This window comes from Oncorhynchus kisutch, linkage group LG4, assembly GCF_002021735.2.
Source record: "Oncorhynchus kisutch isolate 150728-3 linkage group LG4, Okis_V2, whole genome shotgun sequence".
In the NCBI taxonomy this organism is placed as follows: Eukaryota; Metazoa; Chordata; class Actinopteri; order Salmoniformes; family Salmonidae; genus Oncorhynchus; species Oncorhynchus kisutch.
This window is the reverse complement of record NC_034177.2, coordinates 11,412,349-11,424,018: the sequence shown is the minus strand read 5'-3', so window position 1 is coordinate 11,424,018 and position 11,670 is coordinate 11,412,349. Positions and strand designations below refer to the sequence as shown.

The following is an 11,670-nucleotide window of genomic DNA, read 5'->3' as shown; positions in this document are numbered from 1 at the left end:
AAAGGCTTTGAGTAATGGCAGCACATTGGGATGTAGAGTATGGTTGACTATACACTGACATATTTAATACGTGTGCTTTGATTGCCAATGGAAAGGGATACAGGGCTGTTGAACAACTTGCAATATGGTTTGCCAACTAAACCTGTAACTCGCAGAATAAATGCTGTAAGCAAATTCCTGAGTCTGAATTTTCCAGGACAGCCAACGGCACCACATGCTCCTCAACACATTTAGGCTAGTTGGGCCTTTCATAAACCATTCACTCGTGCCTTGCATCATACTTTGATCTCCAATAGTCTTGATAGAAATGTGATACAGAACCTGAAGTTAGACAAATAATTGTAAATAAACACATGCAAATGTCAATGTCAACTGTTTATTCATTTCATTATACAAAACAGTCACAGTAAGTGTCAACAGTCACTTTTATGATTTCATTTGTAGATTGCATTCAGGCTCTGGATGGCAAAACAAAAATATTACACTTGATTTCGGTTCAGATTGCACTCAAAGCATATAGGACAATCATTACACAGCAATCCCCAATATGCATTCACTGTGTGATCAGATAATGTACATGTTTTCATTTGATATTCAATATGTCCACGAGATGGTGCTATTATCCCACAGAAAAGACAGATCTCAGTTCTGGGCGGTTCTACACCAATACTCCTCACCGTCATTACCCTAGAAGGAGCTGAGATTCCCCGTTATCTACAAGTCCCTGAAAAAAACAAAAAACATCCCTATGGCACAAATCCCATCCATCCAACAAGTCAGAACATTTCACACATCTAGAATGTCTTTGATACGCACAGAAGTCTAAAAAAATAAAAAGTATTGAGGCAGACGCTACCAACTTGGACAAAGCATTTCAACAACAAAAACACCATCATAGACTATGATGAACATCACTCAATGGAAAAATGTAAATACGACGGAATCATAACATTTCATTAGATCAAACTGGAAACTGTGTGGGATTACTCTTTATATGTAATACACAATAATTAGGCTATAATACATGATATGAACATGGTGGTACCATGACCATTGGCAGTACAGTATGTCTCCGTCCCAAATGGCACCCTAATCCCTACTTTTAACCAAAGCACGATTGGCCCTGCTCAAAAGTAGTGCACTAATATATATATATTAGGGAATATGGTGCAATTTTGGGATGTATTCTCTCTTTTTATTTTACATTTATTTAACTAGGCAAGTCAGTTAAGAACAAATTCTTATTTTCAATGACGGCCTAGGAACTGTGGGTTAACTGCCTGTTCAGGGGCAGAACGACAGATTTGTACCTTGTCAGCTCGGGGATTTGAACTTGCAACTTTCCGGTTACTAGTCCAACGCTCTAACCACTAGGCTACCCTGCCTCTAACAGTCCCTATATAGTCTCCTGTAATCCCTTTGATATAGCGTGGATCCTATTAAAGTATGAAGTCTGGTAATCAAAAAGTGTTTAATCTATCGCCACTATTACCACCCTCATTCAATACGGGAAACAACAAAGACGAAACTGGCCATGGAGCAGTTGACCCCCATCGCCCAGCTGGCGGGAGAAGTTGACCCCCATCGCCCAGCTGGCGGGAGCAGTTGACCCCCATTGCCCAGCTGGCGGGAGAAGTTGACCCCCATCGCCCAGCTGGCGGGAGAAGTTGACCCCCATCGCCCAGCTGGCGGGAGAAGTTGACCCCCATCGCCCAGCTGGCGGGAGAAGTTGACCCCCATCGCCCAGCTGGCGGGAGAAGTTGACCCCCATCGCCCAGCTGGCGGGAGAGGTTGACCCCCATCAACCCAGCTGGCGGGAGAAGTTGACCCCCATCACCCAGCTGGAGGGAGAAGTTGACCCCCATCACCCAGCTGGCGGGAGAAGTTGACCCCCATCACCCAGCTGGCGGGAGAAGTTGACCCCCATCGCCCAGCTGTCTGAGTCTAAAGGTCCCATTGAGTGGAATTACATCATGTTCTCACTTGCTCTGTTGATTCAGTGGATGACTGATACTTCCCTCCACTTTGTTAACCCTGGGAATGTTTACTCATGTTACACGCACAGGAAGTGATAACCCTCTTAGAGAGTGGTGTGTGTGTGAGACAGAGGGAGTGAAGGCATTTCATGAAGAATGGAATGTACAGGAAACAAGAAATGCCCTTTAAGAGTGATGCCAAATAAGATTAAATAAAATGATATAAAAGTAAATAAAATGCAGAAACAGTCATTCAGATGTGACTTGCACTTTAACAGGCGACCAACGAGTCAACCATTCAATCAATGGACACTGTCGGTTAGGAAAAACACATCCTGGGGAGTATTCATTTTTGTACACTGTAGCAAAACATACCGCAATGGAAAATGTTTTGCAACAAAAACAAGAGTTTCTATTGGACAAATTCAGGTTGGTCCCTCCCCGTTTTGTCCCGTTCCTAGTGAATACAGCTCTGACAAAACAAGCACAATGTTATGTTTGGCACAGATCTGAAATGTACATGCATTCAATTCCTACTGGTCCACTTCTATTAGCGCTGAAAGCATTTGCCAATGCCAGTTTGTAAGCAGATCAGACAAAATCAAAGACTGACGGCACACTGACGGCACATCCAATCAAATATATTAGGGCTAATATTTAAAATAGCATGTTTTGTTAATCCACAAAACAACTCATTGGGGTTTGTCAGAGTTTCACAAAGAGAACAGAACACATTCAGTAAGTATGCACGTAAAAACACAATGATAGCAGTGTGTCCTATAACACTTCACCTCCAAGTCCGTATTCTCAGCAGCTATATACACCAGCCCCTTAGAAAGACATGGGAACACAGGTAGAGCGCTTGCAGAGAGCAACAAGTCCACATACGATCACCATTCGCTTCCGGACTGGAAGATGATAATACAAAGATCCATTCTCCTGATATAATAGAGTTCTGGACTGGGTCGGTCATGTTGTTGTTCAGCCTTGATGTGCAGCACGATACAAGGACAGGAGAACTGGAACCTGGGAGTGCACAGGACCACGCGGCCACCATTTTGGCTCCAAAGACAGGCACATCCCATAGACAGCCATAGATAGAGACTGTACAGTTATATATCCAGCAAAGGCCTGATCCACCATGACGAGCATGATCCACGGAGGGACAGAAACGCCAGCAAACGACTAATACAGCAAAACAGGAACACTTCACTCTTTTTTAAATCTTCATCTTCCACATCGTCATCCACAGTTAAGAGCCAGCAGGAGATAGAATGTCACCATCATCCACAGTTAAGAGCCAGCAGGAGATAGAATGTCACCATCATCCACAGTTAAGAGCCAGCAGGAGATAGAATGTCACCATCATCCACAGTTAAGAGCCAGCAGGAGATAGAATGTCACCATCATCCACAGTTAAGAGCCAGCAGGAGATAGAATGTCACCATCATCCACAGTTAAGAGCCAGCAGGAGATAGAATGTCACCATCATCCACAGTTAAGAGCCAGCAGGAGATAGAATGTCACCATCATCCACAGTTAAGAGCCAGCAGGAGATAGAATGTCACCATCATCCACAGTTAAGAGCCAGCAGGAGATAGAATGTCACCATCATCCACAGTTAAGAGCCAGCAGGAGATAGAATGTCACCATCATCCACAGTTAAGAGCCAGCAGGAGATAGAATGTCACCATCATCCACAGTTAAGAGCCAGCAGGAGATAGAATGTCACCATCATCCACAGTTAAGAGCCAGAAGGAGTTAGAATATCACTAGGCGTCTCCTTTCGGTTGTCTTTGTTGTCGCGCCAATTAAAATAGAAAACAAATGACAGCGTGTGAGTTTCAGCTCTCAGCTGCCCCTCTTGACCAACACCCTCCCCGAACCCACTGCCAACGACTAGGTACAAGGCTCTTGGCCAATAGAAAGTGATGGGAGTTTTAAAAATACAGCAATGAAAATAATAGTAATAAAAACTCAGATGGACGGTTTAGGAAGCCTCGGTCACTGTCTGTAATAGACACCTAGAACATATAGGGAGGAGAGAGAGAACGCATTAGCTTGATCTTTAATACCTAATAATATAACCACTGGCTAGAATGGTTGGAGCTCTCTAAGAAATACATTTGGTGTATGCCAACCATGTGGTATGCTGGATAGAACGTTAGCTGTATGAGAAGTGTTAAATCTAAATTCTTTGGGTTTTAGTTTGAGGCCAGAGTTAAACCCGACAAAAAAAGCTGAATTTACCTTTGTAAGACGCCTCAGGTCGCGCTGGAGACCCGGAAGAATAGTGGCTCCCTGAGTAGCTGGACTCCACATTCTCATAGTTATGGGGAGGAGGTTGAGAAGGCCTGTGAGAGGGCAGAGAGAGAAAATATTATTTTAAGGCCATAATATTGTTGCAACACGGGGTGTATTCATGTTGTTTATTCATGGCAGGCTAATGACAGAGTGAGGCCAGCACCTGGCAGGCTAATGACAGAGTGAGGCCAGCACCTGGCAGGCTAATGACAGAGTGAGGCCAGCACCTGGCAGGCTTTTGGTGGTTCCTGGGCTTCTGGTATTCCTCCTCTCGTAGTCTGGGATGCACTACCTCCTCTGAGCTTGGCTGGAACACACACAGACAGACATCATCTTCAGTCTGGTCTTATCAACAAGTTGATAAAAAAATGCCCCTTAAACTGTGCCAATAAACCTGCACTAACAGTAGGTTGCTTTGGATGAGAGCGTCTGCTGAATGACTATAATGTAAACTGTGCTGCTCTTACTACAGTACTCCTATGTAAAGAAAAAACCCCAGATCATATCAACTAATTCATTCATTGGAGGGCCTGCCATTACAGTATGAAACGCATATCTTGATGATCAGAATACTGTACATATAGTTCTGAAATCATAAAGTCATCTCATCCAGAAAAATAAGGAGAGAGAGAGTTACCTTGTAGTCTCCTCCCTCTGGCCTCCTCCTCTCTTCGGGCCTCATCCCCTGCTTCTCCTTCTCTCTGGACTTCTTGTACTCCATCTTCTCCCGCTCCATCAGCAGCCGGGCTATCTCCTGACAACACCAATACAATGTGGTTATTCTACTCCCGCTCCATCAGCAACCTGGCTATGTCCTGGCAACACCAATACAACGTGGTCGTCTCCTGGCAACACCAATACAACGTGGTCGTCTCCTGGCAACACCAATACAACGTGTCCGTCCCCTGGCAACACCAATACAACGTGTCCGTCTCCTGGCAACACCAATACAACGTGTCCGTCTCCTGGCAACACCAATACAACGTGTCCGTCTCCTGGCAACACCAATACAACGTGTCCGTCTCCTGGCAACACCAATACAACGTGTCCGTCTCCTGGCAACACCAATACAACGTGTCCGTCTCCTGGCAACACCAATACAACGTGTCCGTCTCCTGGCAACACCAATACAACGTGTCCGTCTCCTGGCAACACCAATACAACGTGTCCGTCTCCTGGCAACACCAATACAATGTGTCCGTCTCCTGGCAACACCAATACAACGTGTCCGTCTCCTGGCAACACCAATACAACGTGTCCGTCTCCTGGCAACACCAATACAACGTGTCCGTCTCCTGGCAACACCAATACAACGTGTCCGTCTCCTGGCAACACCAATACAACGTGTCCGTCTCCTGGCAACACCAATACAACGTGTCCGTCTCCTGGCAACACCAATACAACGTGTCCGTCTCCTGGCAACACCAATACAACGTGTCCGTCTCCTGGCAACACCAATACAACGTGTCCGTCTCCTGGCAACACCAATACAACGTGTCCGTCTCCTGGCAACACCAATACAACGTGTCCGTCTCCTGGCAACACCAATACAACGTGTCCGTCTCCTGGCAACACCAATACAACGTGTCCGTCTCCTGGCAACACCAATACAACGTGTCCGTCTCCTGGCAACACCAATACAACGTGTCCGTCTCCTGGCAACACCAATACAACGTGTCCGTCTCCTGGCAACACCAATACCACGTTTACTATACAGTTACAGTACAAACAGACACTTTTTCCCAATGAATTTGAGAGTGGCTCCATTTCTCCAGCTGTTTACTAAAACAAGAGGCGGGGTGACGGTATGTTGTTCCTCCAATCTGAGATTGTCCCTTTCAGGCACATAGTGTTGCTTCATATGGCTCCCGCCACACACGGATATAACCATGATGTGGTGAGATTTGATTACCCAGGTGAACACTGACCAAAAGGAATGAATGGACCAAGGGACATCATTTATTTAACAAAGGTAAACAACTTTTACACTCAGTACCTTGCTTCGTTGATGTGTCAAAAGTTGAGACTTGAGAGACAGGGCAAGAGAGTGAGAGAAAGCGAGTCGGTCAGTGACGACTGTTCCAGACAGAGAAGCAGCCGGCCGTCTACTCACCTCATCCTGAGCCACTTGGGCCGCACGCTTGTCCAGCTTGCTTGCCTGGAACCGAAAAATAATTACGAACCAATTGAGTCATATTTTCCCTCAGCATAGAACATTCTGTTCCCTGGGCTCTATCATGACATAACATAGGAAGTGACTGTTGAGACAGAGCATTTCTCACAGACATCTGAAGCTGCACAATACAAAGCTGAGGTCTACTGAATGTTATGTATGTTAACTAAACAATGGGACAGAGTTTTAGCTACCATGTCGTCCAAGGGTTTTATGATGTTTTAATAAGGGTGTTATATTGTCCTAATAACTGTGTTATAAGACCAGTTCTCTCACCTTCACCTCTTCCTCCTGTAGTTTCCGGGCCACCTCCATGTCCAGCAGCTCCTGCTCCCGCAGGTCCAGCTTAGTGATGCCCTGGGTGGCCTCGCCCAGCCCGTAATTCCCTGGTCCTCCTTGAACGATACGACCTGCAGGGGGCGCCACATAGAGTAAATACAGCTGTTTTTAGTCTGGAACAGTGTTTCCCAATGCTGTCCTTGGTGACCCAAAAGAGTGTACTTCTTTCTTTTTGCCCAAGTACAACACATCTGATTCAACTCATCGTCAAGCCTTTAACTTGAATCAGGAATAAAAATAAAAAAATAAGACGTGCAGCCTTGTGGGACCCCAGAACCAGGAAACACCAGACTAGAGTGGATGAGACAACCACAGAATCCCCAACTCTGATTCTTCTAGGGCTGCAGTGTCTACTGGTTTAAATCACTGCTATTTTAATCAATGTCTGATTTATAGTCAGAGTAGGTAAGTGTGGACAAATTGATGGCAAATCCATGCCAGTACTTGATCAGTTGTGGTGAGTAGACCAGACAGGGATGAAAGTGCATGCCGACAGAAGCCCTTGAGGAATAGAATTGGAGTGCAACGGTAAAAACATCACAGAAAGAAATGTCATGTATAGAAGCTGATCAATACTAGAATCATGTCTGTTCTACGCAGTATATTTCTACCTGGGCGCTCTATTTCTACCTGGTCACACACACCTGATTCAACTGTTTCACAGAGGCCTTTGGCAGCAGGGCCTTGTATTGTAACTGACTGTGGAATTCCACAATAATGACTGAAAGCTGCTAAACCAAGATGATGATGACAAAAAGGAAAATGATTGTTGATGAATGATTATTTAGTTAGAGAGACAAAACCACCACCAGCAGCTCCCAGCCATGGGCTAATCAAGAACCCCCACACACACACACACCACACCCACAAATGGTCGGCCACAGGACCGGCGCTAGGCCGTACCTGGCTCCCTGGGAGCGGGGTGAGTATGGGAGCATTCCTTGCCCGTGCTGGGGCCCTCCCCAGGGTCCCTGTGTCCCCTCTCCCCTCGCTCTCTCCCCATCCTGGGGCTCCTCCTTGCCGCCTCCTCACACAGCTCACTGGGGCCAGAGAGGAGCGTCAGGCGGGCCCTGGCCCCCCCTTTCCCCTCTTGATCATCCCCAGAGCTAGGGGCCTCCTCCCCACCACTGTTCCAGGCCCTGCTGCGGCTACTGGGGATGGGCTCGTCCTGAACTTCATCCAGACCTCGTTCCCTGCTCTTGGTTCTCTCTCGGTGTCTGTCTTTGTCTCGGCCATGCTCTTGGTTTCTCAATCGCTCTCCGTGTCTTTCCTGTCTTGGTGAGTCTCTCTCAATTTCCTCATCTCTCCTGGGTTCTCTCTGTCTGTCTCGTTCCCCGTCTCTCTCCCACTCCCGGTGTCTCGCTCTATCCGAAGCCTCGCCTCTCTTCACAGGGATATGGGATGGTGGGGGCGGCCGGGCGGGCCTCTCCTTCCTCCTGACCACCCTATCCCCCTCCTCTCGCTGTCTCCTGGGCTCATGGTTGTCTGCAAAGAAGGTTGACTGGGGCCCCTGGTGGTCTCTGCTCCTCTGGCCCTCCTTCCCTCTGCTTATACCCTCAGTGGGGTGGTGGTAGTCGGGGTACCTGTCTCCATGTTTGCCCCTGCTACTGGAGCGGTGGTGCTCAGGGTGTGCATCTCCATGCCTGCCCCTTCTCCCCTCCCTACCCTCTAAATGGTGCTCAGGGTATCTGGAAAGAGAGTTGGTTCTAGTCTCCACAGCATCTCTCTCCAAAGAGAGAGAGTTAGAACCAGGCCACCTGGGTTTGTCATCCAGGTCCAGAGAAGCTCGGCTGGCTGGGTTGAGGGGAGGGAGGATGGCTATGAAGAGATGGAAGGAAGACATGGATGGATGGAACAAGACAATAACAGAGATGTCAGTGAAGCTGGGCTGGTTAGTTATACAGTTGAAGTCAGAAGTTTACATGCATCTTAGCCAAACACATTTAAACCCAGTTTTTCACAATTCCTAATGACCCCAACACTTAGGTTGGAGTCATTAAAACTAGTTTTTCAACCACTTCACAAATGTCTTGTTCCAACACTTGTTTACAGATTATTTCACTTATAATTCACTGTATTACAATTCCAGTGGGTCAGAAGTTTACATACACTAAGTTGACTGGGCCTTCAAACAGCTTGGAAAATTCCAGAAAATGATGTCATGGCTTTAGAAGCTTCTGATTGACTCAAATGATGTCAATTAGCCTATTTGAGGTGTACCTGTGGATGTACTTCAAGGCCCACCTTCAAACTCAGTGCCTCTTTGCTTGACATCATGGGAAACTCAAAAGAAATCAGCCAAGACAACAGAAAACAAATTGTAGACCTCCAAAGTCTGGTTCATCCTTGGGACCAATTTCCAAACGCCTGAAGGTACCACGTTCATCTGTACAAACAATAGTACGCAAGTATAAACACCATGGGACCACGCAGCCGTTATACCGCTCAGGAAGTGTTAGAGGAATTAAATTATGTTTAATACCCAATTAAATTAATACACTCAGCCCATTTAAGGATTTGTAAAAAACTTTAGCATAAAATGGGCGGAGACCAGTCTCAAAATCAAGCACTAGCGTTTATTCTCGAGAGTACTGAACATGATACAATTTACAACAGGTTACTTATAAACTGAAAATGACACCATTAGGTTTCAAACTGTCCCGTCCCTCCTCCACTCCGGTACAATGGCAGTATAGTTCTCAAGCCTTCCTACATCGTCTCCCACCAATATAGATAATTTATGACCAAGCCAAGGTCTTCCTGTGTAGATAAGCATTCTAGCCAGTCTGACAATAAGTTCATTCGTTTCTACCAAGGAACAGACAGTCATTGTTCTAATTCTTGATTATAATTACACACATTATAGTCAGTACTAGGATTAAAATACAATTCATACATCTATACAGTAACATAATAGTATTCTGATTAGTCAGTGCTGATTGAAATGTATACATAGTCATTATTGATAAAAAATCCCTTAACAGGAAGGAGACGCGTTCTGTCTCCTAGAGATGAATGTACTTTGGTGCGAAAAGTGCAAATAAATTCCAATACAACAGCAAAGGACCTTGAAGATACTGGAGGAAACCGGTACAAAAGTATCTATATCCACAGTAAAACGAGTCCTATACCGACATAACCTGAAAGTACGCTCAGCAAGGAAGCCACTGCTCCAAAACCGCCATAAAAAAGTCAGACTACGGTTTGCAACTGCAGATGGGGACAAAGATTGTACTTTTTGGAGAAATGTCCTCTGGTCTGATGAAACAAAAGTAGAACTGTTTGGCCATAATGACCATCGTTATGTTTGGAGCAAAAAGGGGGAAGCTTGCAAGCCGAAGAACACCATCCCAACCGTGAAGCATGGAGGTGGCAGCATCATGTTGTGGGGGTGCTTTGCTGCAGGAGGGCCTGGTGCACTTCACAAAATAGATGGCATCATGAGGTAGGACAATTATGTGGATATATTGAAGCAACATCTCAAGACATCAGTCAGGAAGTTAAAGCTTGGTCGCAAATGGGTCTTCCAAATGGACATGACCCCAAGCATACTTACAAAGTTGTGGCAAAATGGCTACTGGACAACAAAATCAAGGTATTTGAGTGGCCATCACAAAGCCCTGACCTCAAGCCTATTGAAAATGTGTGGGCAGAACTGAAAAAGGGTGTGTGAGCAAGGAGGCCTACAAACCTGACTCAGTTACACCAGTTCTGTCAGGTGGAATGGGACAAAATTCACCCAACTTATTAACGGAAGCTTGTGGAAGGCTACGTGAAACATTTGACCCAAGTTAAACAATTTAAAAGGCAGTGCTACCAAATACTAATTGAGTGTATGTAAACTTCTGACCCACTGGGAATGTGATGAAAGAAATAAAAGCTGAAATAAATCATTCTCTCTGCTATTATTCTGACATTTCACATTCTTAAAATAAAAGTGGTGATCCTAACTGACCTAAGACAGGGGATTGTTACTATAATTAAACGTCAGGAATTGTGAAAAACAGATTAAATGTATTTGGCTAATGTATGTAAACTTCCGACTTCAACTGTATATATAAAACATAATAATAAAAATCAGACCAGCTACTGATAGTTTGAGAAGAAAATGTACTTTCTATGCCTGTGATGTGTGGTTGTCCCAACTAGCTATCTTAAGAAGAACATACTAACGGTAAGTCGTTCAGGATAATTGTGTATGCTAAATTACTCAAATGTAAATTAACTTTCAAAACCACAGTTAACCTTCCTAACATGCACTGACAAATCACAGGCCTGCATTTGAGTGAAAACAAACAATGTGTGAAGGACACAGGTGTGTGTCTGCCGTCAGCCCAATGGAATGTCAGTCACCCAGTAGCAGCTGGTTACTCTGATCAACAGAAACAACTGTAAATGTTGAAATAAAAAGGCCAGGTAGAAATCACCTAGTCCTTAATTACATAATCATTTAAAATGCTCTGTAACCCTCAACAATGGGCTGTTCTCTGAATTAAGGCAGATCGCCAACTACTTTTCCATCAGTCAACTGTCAGTTTTATAAGCTGACTGAGCAGTTAAGGATGGAAATTATGCTCTGTTCTGCTTTTCTCTCTCAATAACAAAAAACACAGATAAAGGCCTTTCCTTCCTCTGTCTCACCTCCTCCTCTTCACACCTCGCTCTCCCCCACAGTGGTTTATCTGCAGAAGCTGAACACTAAACCAACCTCTGTTTCTCTCTGAATGAGAAGACAAACATGGCAGCCAGGCAGCGCCCGTCACTTCCTGAGAAGGGTGGCCAATCACATGGGCCCGAGGAAACAACTCGCCCGAGATAAGACGTGGCAGAGCGTGTGTGTGTGGAGGAGCACGTACACAATAGAGCTGGGTAAATTGC

The 11,670-nt window shown here is 45.3% G+C and overlaps 1 protein-coding gene across 2 annotated transcripts in view; it reads right to left on the bottom strand.

Moving 5' to 3' along the window:
- Window positions 1-362: 362 nt before the first annotated feature.
- LOC109889036 (coiled-coil domain-containing protein 50) overlaps window positions 363-11,670 on the bottom strand; it is a 31,069-nt gene continuing 19,761 nt past the window's right edge. Inside the window, exons 6-12 of one of the 2 annotated variants that reach the window (XM_020480180.2) lie at window positions 7,696-8,610; window positions 6,730-6,863; window positions 6,394-6,438; window positions 4,918-5,034; window positions 4,508-4,587; window positions 4,227-4,330; window positions 363-4,000 (exon numbers count right to left, since the gene is read on the bottom strand). In XM_020480180.2, the coding sequence (XP_020335769.1) occupies window positions 3,981-4,000; window positions 4,227-4,330; window positions 4,508-4,587; window positions 4,918-5,034; window positions 6,394-6,438; window positions 6,730-6,863; window positions 7,696-8,610 (1,415 nt within the window). In that variant the 3' untranslated portion in view covers window positions 363-3,980. The remainder of the gene's footprint in view (window positions 4,001-4,226; window positions 4,331-4,507; window positions 4,588-4,917; window positions 5,035-6,393; window positions 6,439-6,729; window positions 6,864-7,695; window positions 8,611-11,670) is intronic. The other variant, XM_020480181.2, reaches the window with a different exon arrangement.